Raw genomic sequence first — 20443 nt, forward strand, 5'->3', positions numbered from 1 at the left:
TACTTTGCCTCACGAGGGCTGTGTTCCAGCATTGGTACCTAGCGTCTCATATCGCAATTGACGTTCAAATTGGCTTAAAGGTGGTACAGTTTTTCCTTAGCCAATGGAATGATGCCAACAGATCCGGGTCAATTATGATAGCCAAGTTCTATTTTGATAGGTAATTACTGATACCGTCCCACCCTTAATTGTGAGCAGTGAGTGCTCCTGTCACTCTTACTGAAGTTTGCGAAGACCCCATTTCTGTGTTTATCTCTCTTCAATGCCTGGTAAATGAACGTGAGATCCTATTGTTGACTGTCTCAACAACCTAAATACATGCTTCTCGTGGCGGGTTCCGTACATCCAAGGAGCGCCCAACTCGCCGAGTGATCTCTTCATAAAATGAGTAGGCTATTACTGATTCCTGCATAATTTCACTTTCCTTAAGTTTAATAATACTTGTAATCATGATATAATCGGCCCTGTGAATATTTCTTCAATTAAAAAAATGATCATTACTGTCTTGGAGTTAAAAATAAACTAACAAACAAATAAACTCTGGCTGCAAGTTCTAATTTTAGTAACTGTTATTACTAATATTAGGACTACTGTTAATAATAATATTAGTAATTATTATTAATTTTATTCATATTAATTATCCCACGACCAAACAAGAGGGAAGCGATTGATTGGGAGATTTATGATAAATACACATGTGCACACAACTCCCGAAAAATTATTCGTTAACAGCCGTCACCAAACCTTTGCAACGAATTTCTATCAACAAATTTAACTATTTTTCAGTAAAGTCGTTAAGTATAATAATGATACAAAACGCATATAAACCTATTTAAATATGCTACCAAGTCTTTGAAAGGTTACCGCAAGTTCCTAAAACTAACCCAGCTGATCGAATTATACACAAATAGACAGATTAATTTGGACGAAAATCACCACAAAACGCTTGAAAAGCTTGGTTTATTAAAAGTTAAGACCGGAAATTGAAACGCCGAGCGACAGAGAATAGAACGATAAAGTCGTGCGCATTTCACGAAAACATAACGTGCATATTTCACCAGTCATTAGCACTGTCGAAGGTTTCTGTAATTAACATAAGAATACTGAAATCGTTTCATTTTTGCCGATTTCAAAGTAACTGACATTTTAGACTCTTGAGTACTTCGGTATTCTAGCTGATGTACAACGCAGTGTAAGTAAAGGAAATGACGATGATATTTTTTTCTACTGATTCTCATGAGTTGTTTTAAGATTATGAGATTATACTTATGAGATTAGAAAAACTATGACGTTTTTAAATGTAAACAAAATTGTGTATTGGCCTTATATTATTACAATATTAATAATATTGGTTATTCTAATAAAATCAGTGCATTTTACTTCTAATATTGGCCAATATTGCATTTCTCCTATTGCAGGCGGAGAGATATAAACATATAATCTTTTCCTCTCATTATTGCTATTTGTTGTATATAATAACACCCACACCCAGTACATTACAACTACCATTGCAGTTATCCTATTGCACTGCAGTGCCATTTGACTGCTAATATTGCATTTCTCAACCATCAGTACCCTTTCTTTTTTTCCAATATCTCTTTGGTCGTGGGCTGTATGACAGTGGAATTTCTAGTAATAATAACATTATTATTATTAATAATATTATTAATAATTGGTTAACTCGAGTAATTGAGAATGCACTCATACCTCCATAACATGTTAATTCACAGAGCTGTCGGTATCAAATATCAGTTAAAATACTATATAACATTCATATATTATCTTAAACAATCTTATGACAGTACTTTCAATCATAAAAAGTAAGCACTATATTGTGTCATACTGTTATGTCTGATATCAGCCATGTACAGGTAGACAGCACCATGTACAGCACCGTTGCAAACTTCATAACAAATTGCCACAGATATAGCATCTACAAATTCCAGAGATGGGATAATCATCATTACAAGCCAACTCCCAGATCTCCATCCACAAATAGAACATTGGAAACTTTACATAAAAACTATAGATAACAACCAAAACCTTGAAGGTTAGAGCCCAAATTAAAACCAAGGATTAACTCCTAAATAGTGCATTTTAGGATAAACGTCTAACCAGATTCCTTAACAGGTACAGTGGCCAGACAATAGCAACTTGCATCATGCAGTATATCAAAATCCGCATCTGGTACCAATCTACACCAAACCAAAGTCTATAATTAAAGATTATGTATGATAAAATCTCTGTTGTTGGAAAACAAAAAGAAGTAGGCAAAAACATCCAAAAACTACAAGATTCACAATTGAAGACCTGAAACATATAGTTTCACTCCTGGACACTAAGGCTAACTTTTATTCAAAATAAAAAGACGAATATTTAATCATACTCTTCACTCTTTTAGCACAGCTTCCCCATAGCAGTCAGACGCATCAGTAGAACAAGCCGAAGAATTGATTATCGAGAGGGCAAGAGAGTGGCGTCATCTCAAGTTTCAGACATTTACTTTTCATCTCTTATAATCTAGTCTCGCGGTATAACTAGTATATCTGTATAGCATTCTTAAAATAAACATAGGGTCATGAGAAACTATGAAACTGCAGTCTTAAATTGCAGTATTTGGAAAGGTCAACGGCCAAATCTTACGTACATTAATAAACAAGTTAAATCGATTAAAATAGCCACTAATCAAGATCAGACCTTACCAATGTGTTGGATCTTGCGACCAACACGTAGAGGCGACCTGGGTCGGCTTACTCTACCGGTCTGCATTCACTCTCCACAAGGGCCGTGTAAGTGTTGCCCGTTGACCAACACGCGGAGGCGACTAGGTCGGCTTACACCACCGGTCTACTACAACCACCTTACACGGGGAATTGTTCCCTGAGTGATATTATGCTCGTTCGACAAGGTCGACCTGAGGTCGACCGGGGTCGACAGTGTTTCTATACTCTACTCCCAAAGCACAGTCCGTAGACTGAGGCTTGGAGTAAATAAGTGCTCAGTGTGATTCTGTTATTGCGCAAGGTAACAGAAGAGTGTGGGTCCAAATGCAAAGCAGGTATTGAACGAACTTACTAGGCCGAAACACGGCCTTAAGTATAACCAGATATGCAAATGAGGTGGCTAGGGCCAACCTCCTCTAGGGGCGTGACTATATAAAATAACACAAGAGAACACAACTCTAATGACAATAACAAAAAAGGAGATGGTAATGCATGTTTCCATCACACACGCCGCCCCTATAGACGACTACCGGCTATATATAAAAATCACAAGAAAAGAAAAAAAAGATACAAGAATATAGGAACACACCAACTAGCTACAACAAAACAAACAAAGAAAAGGAAGTATAATAATATGAGAGACCCCAATTACTAAACATACCAAGAGAAATATTGATAAACCATGTCAACCGTGTCATCTAGGAGGTCGACACGCGATTCGCCAGGTCCTCCAGACGACGAGCCGCCCGTCGGAGGTTGGAGGCCTCCTCTCGCAAAGCGTCCACTGTGACCCGGGGTCGTACGTCCCCTAGCCGGCTCTGGATACTGCCTATCGTCGTCAATCTTCTAGGGGCTGGGACCGGTCGTTCCAGCTTGGGCGGACTGCACCACTTCTTCTTCGGGGGAGAGGGGAGAGGTGCCTGGAGCCCTCTTCGCGTAGGCGGCTTGGTTTTAACTGGCCCGTAGGGTGTGGGCTTTTCGAAGGCTGGAGGATTATTTAATTGTACCTTTGTGCTCCAGGCCGGGTAGCTATTTCGGTCGACCTCGTATATAGTAATTCCTTTTCCACCGTGAGCCTTCCGTACCTCGGCATCCTTAATCCGAGCCTGATGTTTTGCAATAGTATCTCGAGATGTGGAGTTTCTCCCACATTTGCAGAAGAAGCGTGTAAAATGTTGGGCGATGTGAATTCTGCGCCGCCGAGGGTTAGAGAGTAGTTGTTGGCATAATGGACAGCTAGTACCTTTCTCTCGACATAGTTTCGAGATCGTTTTAGCTGTCTCTGCCGCGATCCATTTGGTCGGTAGTGGGGAGTGTGGAACGTGATTATCCAAAGAATCCGTTTCTGAGTCACCTAGGGTTTCACCCGGCGCTGGGTGGAGCTCCAGTGGCATGATCTTTACTTCGGGCAATAGGGGTAAAGCTCCGATGATCGGTGCAGCCTTCTTCACGGTTTCTTTAGTGACTTCCATGTTGAGAAAAGATATAGGTGTGTGCGCCTCGAGTTGGTAACAAGTAATGAGCGCGTTCTGTCTGGGACCCAAAATGGCCGCCTTCTGACCTTGAACTCCGAGGGCTTCTCCCGATTGGACGGTGCTAGTGTCGTAATCGGTCAAGTACGCGGGAGGCCTCCTGATTCGTTGGGGCCGTGGCGCATCCCCAGCCCCGGTATCATTAGCCTGGGCTCCCGTATTTTCCGTGGCTCTTTCCTCCTCGGGTATCAACTCGCCGCCAGGGCCGGGGTAAATCATCGAGGTAGGATTGTGTTCCCCTGGGGGGACCAAGGAATCTCTCCTGGGAAATCGAAGTGCTTCTGACCTTCCTGGCGACTGAGGTATTCGCAACTCCGTCAGTTGGCTAGGCAGGGGCAACTCTGGAATAACGACTTCTGGGTTATCGTTTCCTCGTGCGATTTGCCTTCTGGGTCGACCCCTCATGTTGGGACGGCGAGCAGGCTCGACTTCAACCGGGGCTCGTCCTTGTTACACCGGACTGGGGCGACAGAGTCGTAACCTTCCCTCCGCTTGGATAGATCGCTGTCCATACCTCTCTATTTCGTAAGTATGGTTTTCGTGACTCCTTAACACGCGATAGGGCCCCAAGTACTTGGCTGCTAGCTTCGGGTTTTCCCCCCTTCTCCGCCGCTTGCTTAGCAACCACACGAGGTCACCCTCATTGAATAACGGAGGCTCTCTCGCATCAGTTGACACAATTTCTTTTTGCCTATCTCGGAGGAGAGTGTGGGCTTGTATCAACCGGTCGTGGACGGTCTGCACATACTCATGTATGCTTGCGAATGATTCTAGTCTATTCCCATACAGCAACTGGTCAGGAAGACGTAGTTCCCGACCCAACATCAGATAGTTGGGTGTTTCTTTAGTGGCGGAGTGTGGTAACCCTCGCAGCGTCCGCATGATTTGTGGCAGTAACTGGTCCCAATCTTCCTGTCCTCTGCCCAGTAAGAGGGCTCGTAGGGAGTCACCCAATACACGATTGTTTCTCTCAACCACACCATTCCCTTCGGGGTGGTACGGAGTGGTCCGAGATTTATCGACTCCCCACAAGTCACATAACTCCTGGAATAAAGAGGACTCGAATTGGCTCCCTTGGTCGGTGTGGATAACTTCGGGTAGACCGAAGTAGCTGAATACCCTCTCGTCCAGGACCTGAGCTACCGTTGGGGCCGTAGCGTCGGGGACGGCTAAAGCATCTGACCACCGAGTGAAATGATCAGTGAGCACCAACACCCAGCTATTTCCTCGAGGGGTCTGAGGTAGGGGTCCCACTAAGTCTACGGCTAGTCGTTGCCATGGCCTCCCGGCGTACAGCCGTTGTCTGTTCCCGGAGGTCCGGCCCTTTCCTGTTTTGGCCCTCTGGCAAACTTCGCAAGAGAGAACTGCCCTCCGGATATCTCCAGCCATACCTGGCCAATACCAGTCCAATTGGACGCGTTTCAAGGTCTTCTCCACACCGCAGTGCGTTTGCTCGTGGGCTTTCCACAGGATTTCCTGTCTCAGCGTTTTCGGGCATACCACCACCACCCTTTCTCGCCCATTCTGGGTGAGATGAAGGGTCAATACACCCGACTCGTCGAGCTGGAGCTGGTGGAACATCCGGGCCAATCGCTGCAGCTCGAGGCTGCCTACTTGCAGCACGGCCTCTTCCACTCTCCTCCGGTTCCTGACGGCCTGGTAAATGACCCCTAGGTCGGTAGTGGCTCTCTGTTGTAATGCCCGCACTTCATCCAGTGAAGTCTGCACCACCGTCAATCGTTCTGGAACCTTTGGGACCGTGCTTTTACCAATTCCCTCAACGATTCCGGTTTCGCCTGTTACCTTGATGGCCTGTAACCGAGGATCCTGAAGCATTCTGGGAGGGTCGTCCGACACTCCGGGTGACCCCGCACCGCCCGGCAGCCGTACTGAGACTGGACTGGCTGGTGTGGGAGTCGGGAGGTCGGGCCCTAAGGCAGGTCCGCTGCCAGGTAGTCGAGGCCATTCATCTTCATCCAACTGGCGGAAGTTGGGACTGGATGCTCCCGTGCCTCTTGGTGGCTGTACCGGAACCTGGTCCACTGGCACAGCAGTTTCCCAATTTGCTCCTGGGGTTACTAAAGAGTCACACACTTGTGACCTCGTTGGCCCCTGATCCCGCTTCTCAATGGCAGCACACTGCCGGCAGTCGACGCACTGTCGTCGACTCAATCCATCGGCGTTCCCATGCTTATCGCCTTTTCGATGGATAATTCGGTACTTGTGCTCGGCCAGACTCTCCAGCCACCGGGCCACCTGGCAAGAGGGTTCCTTCCTCCGGTGCAACCAAACCAAGGAGGCATGATCGGTCCGGATGGTAAACTCCCTGCCATATAGGTAGGGCCGGAAATGCCGGACAGCCAGCACAACTGCCAGCAATTCTCTCCTGGTTACGCAGTAATTGCGTTCGGCGGAGGAGAGGGTCTTACTGTAGTAGGCTATGGGTCGCTCCTTGCCCTGCTGGACCTGGGATAACACAGCCCCGGTCCCTACGTTACTAGCGTCGGTATTTAGCACGTAGGGCAAGGAGGGATCGGGATATGCCAGTACTGGAGCGTGTGTCAGCGACCATTTGAGCCTAAGGAAAGCTTCTTGTTCCTCTTCTCCCCATTTCCAGGGGACCCCTTCGCTCGTCAACAAGGTGAGAGGTTTGGCGATCGAGGCGTAGTCAGGCACGTATCTGTGATAGTACCCAGTGGTACCCAAGTATGACCTTAACTGCGTCACATCCTGGGGTGCTGCCCATCCGCTTATGGCCTGGATCTTCTCAGGGTCGGTAGCCACTCCCGTGTCGCTGACTATGTGGCCCAGGTACTTGACTTGGGTCTGGAACAAACTGCATTTAGAGGGCTTTAGCTTCAGCCCGGCCTGTCGCAATCGCTCTAACACCTCTGCCAGCCTAGTGACATGACTAGAGAAGTCGGCTGACATGACGATGATGTCGTCTAGGTACAGCAGCAAGGTTTTCCAATGTAGCCCTTGGAGGACGCGCTCCATCAGCCGCTGGAAGGTAGCCGGGGCGGAGGTCAGTCCAAAGGGGAGCACCTTCCACCTCCACAACCCACTGCGTGTGGCGAACGCCGACCGCTCCTGGGCTTCCGCGGAGAGGGGTACCTGCCAGTATCCGCTCATCATGTCCAAGGTACTGAAGAACCTACTGCCAGACAAGGCGTCCAAGCTCTCGTCAATCCGGGGGAGGGGGTAGGCGTCCTGGCGAGTGACACTATTAAGTTTCCTATAGTCTACACACAATCGCCACGCCCCGTCCTTCTTCCTCACCAAGACCACCGGAGAGCTCCAGGCCCCGTGAGCGGGCTCAATCATGCCTTGCTTTTCCAGGGCCGAAACCTGTCGTTCGATTTCGGCTTCTTTCTCGTGTCCTACACGGTACGGGTGTTGACGGATGGGTTGTGCCTCTGGGAGGAGGGGGATCTCGTGTTGTACCAGGGTGGTACGCCCCATGTCTTCACTCCCTTGGCTGAATACATCCGCATAACGGATCAAAAGGTCTTCCATCCTTCGGTGCTCGGTAGGGGACGAGCAATGTGGTGCCGCCTGTTGGAGCAAGTCCAGCATGTGGGGAGGTATGTTGGAAACAGGAGGGGGAGTTTCTTTGGAAATCTCGGCTTCTCCCTTCGCTGTCCAGGGGACCCCTATTTCGTCCGGCCCGACTCCAGTGTATTGTCCCACGACCGTTCCTGCCGTCACGCTGACGGGATGGTCGGTGGGGTTCATACAACGGATGGCCACTCTCCCCTTCTCACCGGGTTGGTGTAAGCTGGCGGCCACCATATATCCGTTTTTTGTTCCCTCGATTAACCCGACTGGTTGATAGGAGGAGGACGTGAGACGTCCGGCAACCAGGACCTCGGTTCGAGGGGGAAGCGTTGTGGCTCGCATTATTTGCACGCTGCTTGTCAAGGGTCGACCCTCTCGGTCAGTGCAAGTCAACTTCTGTCCATTCAACACCAACGTGGGTTGCTGAAAGTTCATCTCACAGTGGTGGTCGACCAAGAAGGGCATGCCCAGGATGGCGTCCTCCTTCAGGGCACACACCACGAGAGGTATAGTAACCTGGACACTCCTGACTCTGACCGGGAGAGTGATGAGTCCGTGAAACTGCAGCCGGGTACCATCTGCCATTCGTCCATAGTCCTCCCGAACCTCTAATTTGCTTTTGACATCTTTAGGTAATCGCTCAAAGACATGTCGTCCCAACAAATTAGAGGTGCATCCGGTGTCCACGAGGAATTGGACGGGCTGACCTCCGATGCGACCTGGCAAGAAATAGCTGCTATTATGCGGCTTCCATGATTCGTCTCCGTGAGTCCGTCTGGCTTTGCTCGTCCTCTGGGGGCCTTTTTTGGAAGGCCGAGACGGCTTGGGCCAGACGTACGTTTCGTCCTTGGCTTCTGAGGGTGGGAGACCTGCACACTCAGGTAGGGGTTGATATTGGTTATGCAAGGGGACCGGTGGCGAGCAGGGGGGGAGCCTGTGTCGCCTAGTCCGTCGTGGCCGTTGCCACTGGCCTTGCAAGGGTATATTTGATCCACAGTCAGTACTTCCCCCTACTGCTGTGGATGGTAACCGTTTCCCGACCTCGTGACTTGAGGTGGTTGTCCTTGGGAGGCTTGGGGGCACCCGCGTTGGGTGTGCCCTGTCTGGCCGCAACCCCAACAATTTGGTCCCCTTCTTTCCACTCCCCGTTGTCCCAACAGCTTTCCTTCCCTCAGTCCATCCGCTAATCCCTTTATAGCCATCAGGACGTCGTTCAAGGTGGCTGATGGGGGATCCGAATGGACGGGGGCGACTGTAGCGGGGGTAACCTCCTCCTCCTCCACCGTCATTATTAGGGGTCGGGCGCCAGGCCGAGGAAGAGTGGGCTGGATTTGCAGGAACTCATTCCCCGCCTGCACTGCTTCCTCCAAGCTCTGGGCCTTCATTGCTAACAGGTGGCGTTGGAGGGGCGTATTTCCCAGAGTCAGAGAAAACGCATCCATGGCCATACTAGACTGGTAGGAGTCTGGAAGGTCAGCGTACGCTATCTTCACCAGACGCTCCATCTCTGTGGCATGTTCTTGGAGGCTCGTCTTTGGTTCCCTCTTGAGGTGGAGCCTACTCTTAGCCTCTCTCGGGGAGAGTCCGTACTTCGTGCGTAAAGCCGAGAAGATGGAGGCAGGCGAGTCCCCTCGACTACAGCTTCTGGCTCCCTCCTTCAGGGTCTCCCGCAGGTGGAGGAGCGTGGCCTTCTCACTCCACTCGTTAGCTTCCGCAACCTCTTCGAACTGGGAGATGAATAACTCTACATCTTCACTCCCATCGAACTTCGGAGGCTTGAAGCTAGCTTCTCCTCTGGGTATTTGTAAGGCTCTAGTGATAGCCTCTGTCAGCTGCCCAATCTGGTCGACCTGCTGTAACTCTGCCTCAGCCAGATCTCTGGTAGCATTCCGTCGGCTGTTTGGCATGGTTACCAGGTTCGTCTTATAGGTCCTAATTACCGCAATTAGATCCCACCGCTGCCACCAGTGTGTTGGATCTTGCGACCAACACGTAGAGGCGACCTGGGTCGGCTTACTCTACCGGTCTGCATTCACTCTCCACAAGGGCCGTGTAAGTGTTGCCCGTTGACCAACACGCGGAGGCGACTAGGTCGGCTTACACCACCGGTCTACTACAACCACCTTACACGGGGAATTGTTCCCTGAGTGATATTATGCTCGTTCGACAAGGTCGACCTGAGGTCGACCGGGGTCGACAGTGTTTCTATACTCTACTCCCAAAGCGCAGTCCGTAGACTGAGGCTTGGAGTAAATAAGTGCTCAGTGTGATTCTGTTATTGCGCAAGGTAACAGAAGAGTGTGGGTCCAAATGCAAAGCATGTATTGAACGAACTTACTAGGCCGAAACACGGCCTTAAGTATAACCAGATATGCAAATGAGGTGGCTAGGGCCAACCTCCTCTAGGGGCGTGACTATATAAAATAACACAAGAGAACACAACTCTAATGACAATAACCAAAAAGGAGATGGTAATGCATGTTTCCATCACACCAAGGAGCTATTAGCAATAACTACCTACAGCAGCACATCTGTGGTCGATAAATAAACTGAGCCATTCCCAAAACGATGTAGGGAACTGGTACGATAATCCAGTTCTATCAATCACCAATACAACAATACTGCTAAAAAACGAGTGAAATGTTGCACCTCATACTGCAGGAAAGAGTTCCTAAATATTTGTTTGTTTTTAGTAGCAATAGCATGTATTTGAGAATCTTCAACGATCAACTTAAGCTTTAAAGTGCTGCCATTGCACAAAGATTATTTAGGCAAGTCAAGCCAAACTTCATTTAAAACAAGTCTAGATGGGGCGTTTTCTGAGATTACGATTACGGCACGAAACTTTAGACAAGACGCCATAGTTAGTTGCTACGGAAATGCTACGCCTCCAAATGATAACATATTACTGAGGCACTAACGTTTCCCCTCCAAAACTTACCTCAAAAAGTAGCTAGGGTTATTCACCTACAACGATTCCGTTTTTCCGTTCTTTACTCTGTTGATAATTTTATGTATTGGCAGTTGTCCTTTCCTAGATGTTTGAAAAGATAACTCTCAAATTGTCTATCAGATAATTGGTTAATCCGTTTTTGAATAAATAAATTGCAAACATTTTTGAGAATTACTTTGACCTTATAAGTTGGAGATGTTTCTACTTTTTTGCTTTGGCTTCATTGGCAGATTTGCAGCAGAAATAACAATCAAGACATTAATTTAATAAATTATGAGTTAAAATGTTAATTTTACAATTTTCACAGTATGATAGAAAGACCGAGACACCGTCCACTTATTTAACTATGGCCCTTTTGTTGCTGGTGGTACATTTTGCAAATTGATGAATTTGATAAATCAAAGTGCGCTCTTCTCTTTGGCTGTGAATTTGAAGGTGCAAAATAAAACACTGCGGGAACTGCATATTTCTTCAAGATCTTTACGCCTCTCACTTTTGAATATCAGTTATCAGTAAAGCACGCCTGAAATAAAAATCAAGTCAGAGATATACATATTAAGTAACATTAACAGAAGTAATACTAACATATTTTCATTACAATAGACCTACCTAGAAAAGTATGTGCAATGTGCTGAAAATATAGCACCGAACAAGAATGATAAACCTAACCAACCCACAAACAAACAAACCAGTTGAAGTGGCACAATGGGCCATAACAGGAGTTGTCTACAAAAACTAAGATTTTCTTCAAACTTATGAATTCTTAGTCCTGTAGAAGATTCCTTTACACTAAGTATCAGCTTCTTTTTTTTACTAGCAGCATTATTGTTAAGACTCATTAACTAGGTGGTCTTTTGTACTTAGTACTTTGTACCAAACTTAGTCTCTTTATAAAATGTTACAACATACTGATCATAAACGTAATGAGCTGGTGGGCTGCCACAGTTTGTTCCCTTTACCAGAGTCAAAGGATGAGAGACACTTCATATTTATCAGCCATTGATTCCGTAGTAAGTCAGTCTTTGGAAACTGATGGAAAGTAAACTCTGAGTCTCTATTAGTGCAAAGAGGTTTTGTACAACTGCTTGGCACTAAAACTAATTTAAAAAGGGTCAGCATGATGTAAATTAAGTGTATAACTTCTGGGGTACATTTAAGTAAACCTTTACAGACATGTAGTAGTAGATTGTTGCCTAACCTTGTTAGAATTGGAAGTAAAGAGAGCAGCCGAAGTCACACACAGCTTCGAAGCTGTGTGTGACTCGCTGGGTACCGGATTAAGATGTCACATGATGCAAAGGCTATATATACAGAATTATCAAGCCTCTAGGTCATCTTGACTTTTCTTAGTGGTAACTGATCTGTAAAATCTAACATGGTGTCATAGGTAGAAAATATTTATGCCGGATTTATCATATGGTACAAGACCCCCAATAAAGATGTCAGGTTGTCAGCCTGTAGAACAACTCCATTGCCGTGAGGATATTCCCCTAGTAAACTCATGTTTGACCGACCAATAAGGTCAACCTTATGCGTACCTTATGAGAGGGATGTAAACTATGGTCAGTTCAAAGATACCAGAGAACACATGAAAGTAAATTTGATAGTAATAGGAAATACAGGGCAAAACAACTCCTGAAAATTTTACTGGGGCAGGTTGTACACGTCAGGTCTCCTACTGACATTGGAACTGAGGGTACCGTGCTGAATAAGAATACCTCTCCTTATAGTTACTATATTAGGGTGGAGTGAGATCCAGATAAACAAGAGAAACTTTTTTGAGTCATACCCTGATTTGTCTGGTGGCTGTGACATGGATGGAGGAGAGGACCAGCCACCAGCTACTCTCAGAGGTACCAGAACTAAAATCTTTCTTTCGAGGCACAAACAACAGGTTGAGAATGTGATGCCACTTGGGAATGTGGAGCCAATAATTGGCAAGTAATCCAGGCATGAGCAACAGGTTGGGAATGTTATACCAACAAGAAATGGGATGCAAGTAGAAGGCGAGCAACCCATAAGCGCTCAAGGTGCAAGGAATGGTCGGGTGACAATATATGGCAGAATTAGCAAACCACCCAATATGGGGACAATGAGGTTTATTGAGGTCCATTTGTAGTTTTAGATACAGACCAATGTCAAGTTCTAGTTCTGGTGCGTACAATGGCTCAGGAAGGGATCTGGATCCAGAAAATTATATGATTATTATGATTAACATTGAATAGGTTCGTATTCTCGATGTGGTATTATTTGGTGTGGCATATTCACACGAATTATGAAAAAGAGGCTGGAAACCATGTTGTGCCCAGTTTGTTAGCATGTGTATACGTATAATGGCAGGCCGTAATTCAAACAGAACATTATATTAGACATACACTCATCAAATACACCACAATTATTGAGGGCTATAAAATCTTAAAAAATTACATCATTAACTGCAAACAACTGTTTGACATTTTTTCTAAAATCAAAAAGTTGAAACTTATAGAAAAACTCAACTGTTTGGAAAAAGCACCATATTGATTGTAAAATTGTTGAAATATGAATATAACTACTTGAGCAAGAAATGAGCTAGGAGATGGTGCTTGTCTGGTTGATGGCATTGAAAAGCCTGATCACCTCCTCATCTTTGTTCTGTAACAAAATATATAAGAGTGACAGATAATGACAAGTGGCAGTTGATGACAAGTGGCCGTTGATGACAAGTGGCAAATGATGACAAGTGGCAGTTGATGACAAGCGGCAGGAGGCACAGTTAAGAAGTAAGTTACAACTGAAAGACACAGAGTAAATAAAATTTACAAAACTAGCTAGTAAGATGTAATGTTCATAATTTTTCAGTAGCTAATGAATTAACTTACGAAACATAATCAGTGCATGTAAAAACCTAAGGAACTCAAGATTCAAGCTTGAGGTGTACAATCTGTTTAATGATATCATATATAATTTCCTTACAACATTGTCATGCAGAAACCAAGATTTATGTCGCAATCAAACCAATCCAAGTGACAATTATCAAATGAGAACCATGACTAAAGTACTTTGTTAGCCATAGTACTTGATGGTGAATTATGTAGTACTTTGTTAGTTGTAGTACGTGATGGTGAAGTATGTAGTACTCAGTTAGTTGCAGTACTTGATGGTGAAGTATGTAGTACTCAGTTAGTTGCAGTACTTGATGGTGGAGTATGTAGTACTCAGTTAGTTGTAGTACTTGATGGTGAAGTATGCAGTACTTTGTCAGTTGTAGTACTTGATGGTGAAGTATGTAGTACTTAGTTGTAGTAATTGATGGTGAAGTATGTAGTACTTTGTTAGTTGTAGTACTTGATGGTGAAGTATGTAGTACTCAATTAGTTGCAGTACTTGATGGTGAAGTATGCAGCACTTAGTTAATTGCGGTGATTCGACGGCCAGCATGTTTCAAGATTAAAATAGACAAAACTTGATTGCTTTTTAAACACCTGGGTGAAAAATACATGTGAAATGTGTTTTAACTGCGATCAAGTTTTGCTGATTTTAATCTTGAAACATCCTGGCAGTCAGATCACCTCAAACATTGAAAACCATAGCAAATGATAAAAATACTGAGACTTTCTGATAAAATCTACTAAAATTTTGTGAAAGCTCATATTTAATTAAATATTTATTAAGTGAACTGAGCAGATAGTAAGCAATAAATGTTTCCTACCTTCCAAATAATGACTAGAGAATCATCTGAGTAAGTTATCAGGCCATGGCAGCACAACTCTACATCCTATGAGAAAAAAATGGAACTGTCGATTATACGATAACAAAAAAGGAAAGAAGACAACTCTTGGATGTACAGCTGACAATTTCAGATAACGTAAAACATTTATGTAAAGTTTTTGCTTCATACTTCGTAAAAATTCCATATCACATGACCTGTTAAGTCGGCGAAATTTTTCACAAAAATATTGCTTTCTTTCGTTCCGCACTTGAGAGAAAGAAAACAGCAATGTCTCTATTATATATACAAGTGCCATAGCTGTCTGGTCCATCAGATGGTCGATAAAGCACAGGGAATCAGTAGGCGTATATAATCTTATAATCTTCAGCAATAATTGAGACGATCGATCGATGAGATGTTAGAGTGTCGCACTACTAATCCTATCACGAGTTGGAGAATCGGCAAAAGTTATCTTGTAGCATAACCTTAAACCCTGGTGACAAATAGACAGACGGACAGATAGTCACTGCCCTATTTAGAGTAAAATATTTGTTTTGCTTTAGTGTGGACGTATAAAATATTTTTCTTATTTTTCTATTGCAGGATAAACTTCGCAGTCTGCAAAAAATGAACAAGTGTTGTAAAGTGGCGTTGTAGGTGTGCACTCCTTTTAACTTATTGTAAAATTACAGCAATATTGGACAAAAAACTGAGCAAAATTGATGAAATAAAAATAAGAAAAGTTGTCGACACGAACCAAAAATACTACAGTTACAGTAGTAATAAATACTAAATTAAGGTAGTTTTTTTCATTCATGAAAGATCAAATCACTTCGTAAGGATCATGGAATGAATTAGGTAGGTAACTCACATGTATTTTACTGTAAGTATAACATAAATTCCCTTTAACGTAAAACTTTTTGGAACAGATTATTTATGTTGTAGGAGCCTCTACTGTACCTTAATCAATGTGCCTAAATGCTACTTCTACAGCCCAAATCACACTTATACAACTCATATCATACAATTCATATCTTACTCCTACAATTCATATCATACCCTTTCAACTCATATCCTCCTCTTGTAACTCATACCCTACCCTTGCAACCCATATCATACCCTTGCAACTCATATCCTCCTCTTGCAACTCATACCCTACCCTTGCAACTCGTGTCATACTCTTGCAACTCATATCAAATCGTTGCAACTCGTATGATACCCTCGCAACTCATACCGTACCCTTGCAATTCATATGATACCCTTGCAACTCATATCACACCCTTGCAACTCCTATCATACCCTTGCAACTCATATCATACCCTTGCAACTCCTATCATGCCCTTGCAACTCATATCATACCCTTGCCACTCATATCATACTTTTTCAACTCCTATCATACCCTTGCAACTCATATCATACCCTTTCAACTCATATCATACCCTTGCAACTCCTATCATACCCTTGCAACTCATATCATACCCTTTCAACTCATAACATACCGTTGCAACTCATAACATACCCTTGCAACTCATATCATACCCTTGCAACGTATATCATACCCTTGCAACTCATATCATACCCTTGCAACTCATATCATACCCTTGCAACTCATATCATACCATTGTAACTCATACCATACCTTTGCAACTCATATCATACCCTTGCAACTCATATCATACTCTCACAGCAAATACCCTACCCACACAACCCAGCAGCAAACAGCAGTCCAAGAATCAATGATTTGCAACACAGAAGGGTCTACCATATGTCTGAATTGATTAACAATCAACGAACATTAAAACCTCTATTTGAACACCGGCTTTCTTCGAACGCTACCTTTACTAGAACCCCACTATAGGAGAAAAGTTAAAAATAGAGCATCATCTTTAAATAGAGCGCTTTAAATACGAGTTGACTGCCACTTTGAAATTTTGTGATCTTTACAAACCCATAGTAGAAAGTCATCAGTAAAAAAATGTCCACAAGATCACATCAATAGAGTGATCTCAGTCTGGAACTTCGGGTGTACTTTGGGTGTACTGTAGAACTGTCGGTGTACTTCAGCACGTAAGTTACATACTATGGGTGTACTGTAGCATGTAAGTTACATACTGTGGGTGTACTGTAGCATGTAAGTTACATAATACAGGCGTACTGTAGCATGTAAGTTACATACTGTGGGTGTACTGTAGCATGTAAGTTACACACTATGGGTGTACTGTAGCATGTAAGTTACATACTGTGGGTGTACTGTAGCATGTAAGTTACATAGTATGGGTGTACTGTAGCATGTACATTACATAATATGGGTGTACTGTAGCATGTAAGTTACACACTATGGGTGTACTGCAGCATGTAAGTTACATACTACGGGTGTACTGTAACATGTAAGTTACACACTGTGGATGTACTGCAGCATGTAAGTTGCATACTGTGGGTGTACTGTAGCCTGGAAGTTACATACTATGTGTGTACTGCAGCATGTAAGTTACATACGATGGGTGTAATGTAGCATGTAAGTTACATACTGTGGGTGTACTGCAGCATGTAAGTTACATATTGTGGGTGTACTGTAGCATGTAAGTTACATACCACGGGTGTACTGTAGCAAGTAAGTTACACACTGTGGGTGTACTGCAGCATGTAAGTTACATACTGTGGGTGTACTGTAGCATGTAAGTTACATACTACGGGTGTACTGTAGCATGTAAGTTACATACTATGGGTATACCGTAGCATGTAAGTTACATACTATGGGTATACTGTAGCCTGTAAGTTACATACTATGGGTGTACTGTAGCATGCAAGTTACATACTACGGGTATACTGTAGCATGTAAGTTACATACTATAGGTATACTGTAGCATGTAAGTTACATAATATGGGTGTACTGTAGCATGTAAGTTACATAATATGGGTATACTGCAGCATGTAAGTTACAAACTATGGGTATACTGTAGCATGTAAGTTACATACTATGGGTGTACTGTAGCATGTAAGTTACATAATATGGGTATACTGCAGCATGTAAGTTACAAACTATGGGTGTACTGCAGCATGTAAGTTACATACTATGGGTGTACTGTAGCATGTAAGTTACATACTATGGGTGTACTGCAGCATGTAAGTTCTGGTAAAAGCAAATACTAAACAATATAAGCGAAGTGTTGTTTGGCTATCAGGTTCATCAGACGATATACAAACCTATTGAAAAAGTAAAAATACTGAAAGTTCACACCCTACAGTCATCTGGTAGTATGTTATATGACTAGGTCATCTTAACTCATCAAGTCGGAATGAATCTTTTTTATTATTGTAAAAGCAGACATGGCCATATATAATCTTTCACACCTTGAGAAGTAGTCGGTATTTTTTCAAACTGAAAACTGCATCTTATTCAAAATAAAATGTCCTTCATAATGATACATGAAATAGCTAGCTTTACTAAATTTTACTTTCTATAAAAATATGAAAAAATAGGTTAAGAAATAATTTCCAAATCGCACCTAAAGTGCAGGAAATTATTGGTATAAGAACAAAAATGTAGTGTTACACATCCTTTGTGACCTGTAACCTCTTATATTAGCCGTTACCATCATAGTGAGCAGCACTGAAACCTTTTCATCACGATAGCTTTTTTATTTTGCACTACAGAGGAAAAGTTTTCATCGAGCACAACATGGAGTTATAACTGGGATTGTAGAAGTTGCGTGATTAACACTCTTTTGTGTTCTTTGAAGCTTAAAATCGCGAAGTTCTTTGATAGTTTGGACAAAATAAAAACGTTGACTTGGGTTTCTAGTCTATTTAAAAAAAAAACTCAACGCTTTTAATTGGTTGAAACAGAATCATAAACTCCTAGAGATTTTACATAATAAAATTCACATATATTGTGTTGATCATGTCATAGCAATGAAACAAATTAAAGGGAATACTTGGCTCCGGAAATTTTGCCTTCGTTTTTGATTACCAACTTTGGAAAAATAAAAAAACACTCACTTTGACAATATAGGGTTTCAAATAGGTTGTATCTTGTAGAGAATTTGTGGAGATACAAATAAAAAACTATTTAGCTACTGTTAGTGGTTGCCATGCAACAAGCAAATGAACTGTGCAATGTCAGAAAGTCAGCTTGCTGACTTTGAAGAGTTAAGACTGGACAGAAACTCAATGATACCTTGTTGGAACATAGTATACAAGGCCAAGGGAGGAAGAGAATGTCTGTGCATAGTCAGACTTTCCAGATAGCAAGGAGACGACGTGGAGGCTTTTCGTATAGGCAACCAGCAGCAAGTCCTGTGCAAACATAGGAACTGTAATTAATGCTCAGACAGCGATCCATCCCATGCCAGCCAGCTTGCCAGACACAACCAAAGGAATTAAGTATAATAATACAGGTACCAACGGTTGAGCAAGCTTGGTATAGAACACAACTGAGAAACTGATGGAACAATAAATTTTCCCTAGACAACTTATGTACACAATGGAATTGGCCTGACGCCTGCTCTACAAGTTTCCGCTCAAGAATAGGTTACACCTTCCCAAAAGGGTTTTATAGAGATTATTCTATGAACATGTTTTGGACAATTAGATACCAGTCATGAGCACAGTAAATAGAAAAGCTTTATAACAGAACTAATTTCAAACTACTCATCAGATAAGTCAAAACTTGCTCCTACGTTCCAGTCAGTTCTTATGGTAAAAAACACTATCGTGTTTTAAACATATATGGCTCACATCAACAATTAGACTAGAAGAATGTCGAGATGTCCGAGATGTCGAGATGTATGAGGTCTGAAAGCTTGGCGTAAATCATACATAGAGAGATAGACATAGAACAGAGCTTGCGCTTGCAGTAAACAAAAACAAACTGATGTATTTAAAGAAATAAAATTGGGGTTTCCATGCGCGTGTAACAGGAAATGACAAGATTAAAAGAGCAAGAAACAAACCAATCAGGGTGTTACTCTGTTTGAACAGGCCTACTGCTACCACACTCAATGGTAATACGTCAGCAATATAATCACTAATGTGTAGAGTTGTCCCGATTTTAATATCGGTATCGGTGCCGAAATGGGTGTTAAGTATCTGATACTTTTTATAGATCAATTATTTAGCAGAAAACCATATTTTAGCCTGGTATACTAATAAAAAATCTTCAGCTGCAAGTTTCCTACTTTTACCTAATGAATTCCGGGCCTGTCACACAATCTATTTCATGTCTATAGCTTAATAAACATCAACACAGCAGAGGAATCTTTTGGCTTTAGTCAGGACGTAATCACCAAGTGCGGTATTTCCCAATTACAGTGATATGATTTATTGCAGCCAATCAAGAAAAAAACACAAAATTATGGGAAACAAGAATGCGGTGTAATATTTCTATGTACTAGCATCACAAAAGTAATTTGAGCATTCGATGCATAAAATTATCTAACTCTCTTGATCCTAATGATATAATGTATCGTTTGCGGCGCATAAAATAACCTCAGTAGCCTATCGGTATTTAGCCTGTCCTCCACCATCTGTGGCAAGTGAGTCATTTTTCAGTACGACTGGCTACATCGATAGCGATGGAAGATAAAGACGCTTCGCTGAGATAATTAAATCACTAACGGTAATTAAGAGAAACATTTATTTGCTCTAAACTTGTACAGGCGCAGCAGTTCGTTCAGCAGTAGAAGAGAGACATCAATATCACCGAAAAAGCTGTACCACTAACAGTAACTACCATTATTAATAGCAGATTACAAGATACATGTACTGTTTTGTTACTAGATGCATGGTACGTCATAATGTCAGTATGTGACTATATATACATGTATATATTTTTTCCATGAATACAAACAAATACATCAATATTTATAGTTTCTTTGCATTATATTTGCATAATAAAATCAACAAATATCTATGCAACACAGGAGATCTGAATCGGTATATGAATCGGATTATTTTTCAATAAGAACCGGCGTATCGGTCGGTATCT

General features: G+C 42.9%; 1 protein-coding gene across 1 annotated transcript in view; it reads right to left on the reverse strand.

Moving 5' to 3' along the window:
- Nucleotides 1-18624: 18624 nt before the first annotated feature.
- LOC137390436 (uncharacterized) overlaps nt 18625-20443 on the reverse strand; it is a 134698-nt gene continuing 132879 nt past the window's right edge. The window contains exon 6 of the mRNA XM_068076769.1: nt 18625-18753. Coding sequence (XP_067932870.1) covers nt 18625-18753 — 129 coding nt within the window. The remainder of the gene's footprint in view (nt 18754-20443) is intronic.

The sequence above is a fragment of the Watersipora subatra genome, chromosome 3 (assembly GCF_963576615.1).
Source record: "Watersipora subatra chromosome 3, tzWatSuba1.1, whole genome shotgun sequence".
Classification (NCBI taxonomy): Eukaryota; Metazoa; Bryozoa; class Gymnolaemata; order Cheilostomatida; family Watersiporidae; genus Watersipora; species Watersipora subatra.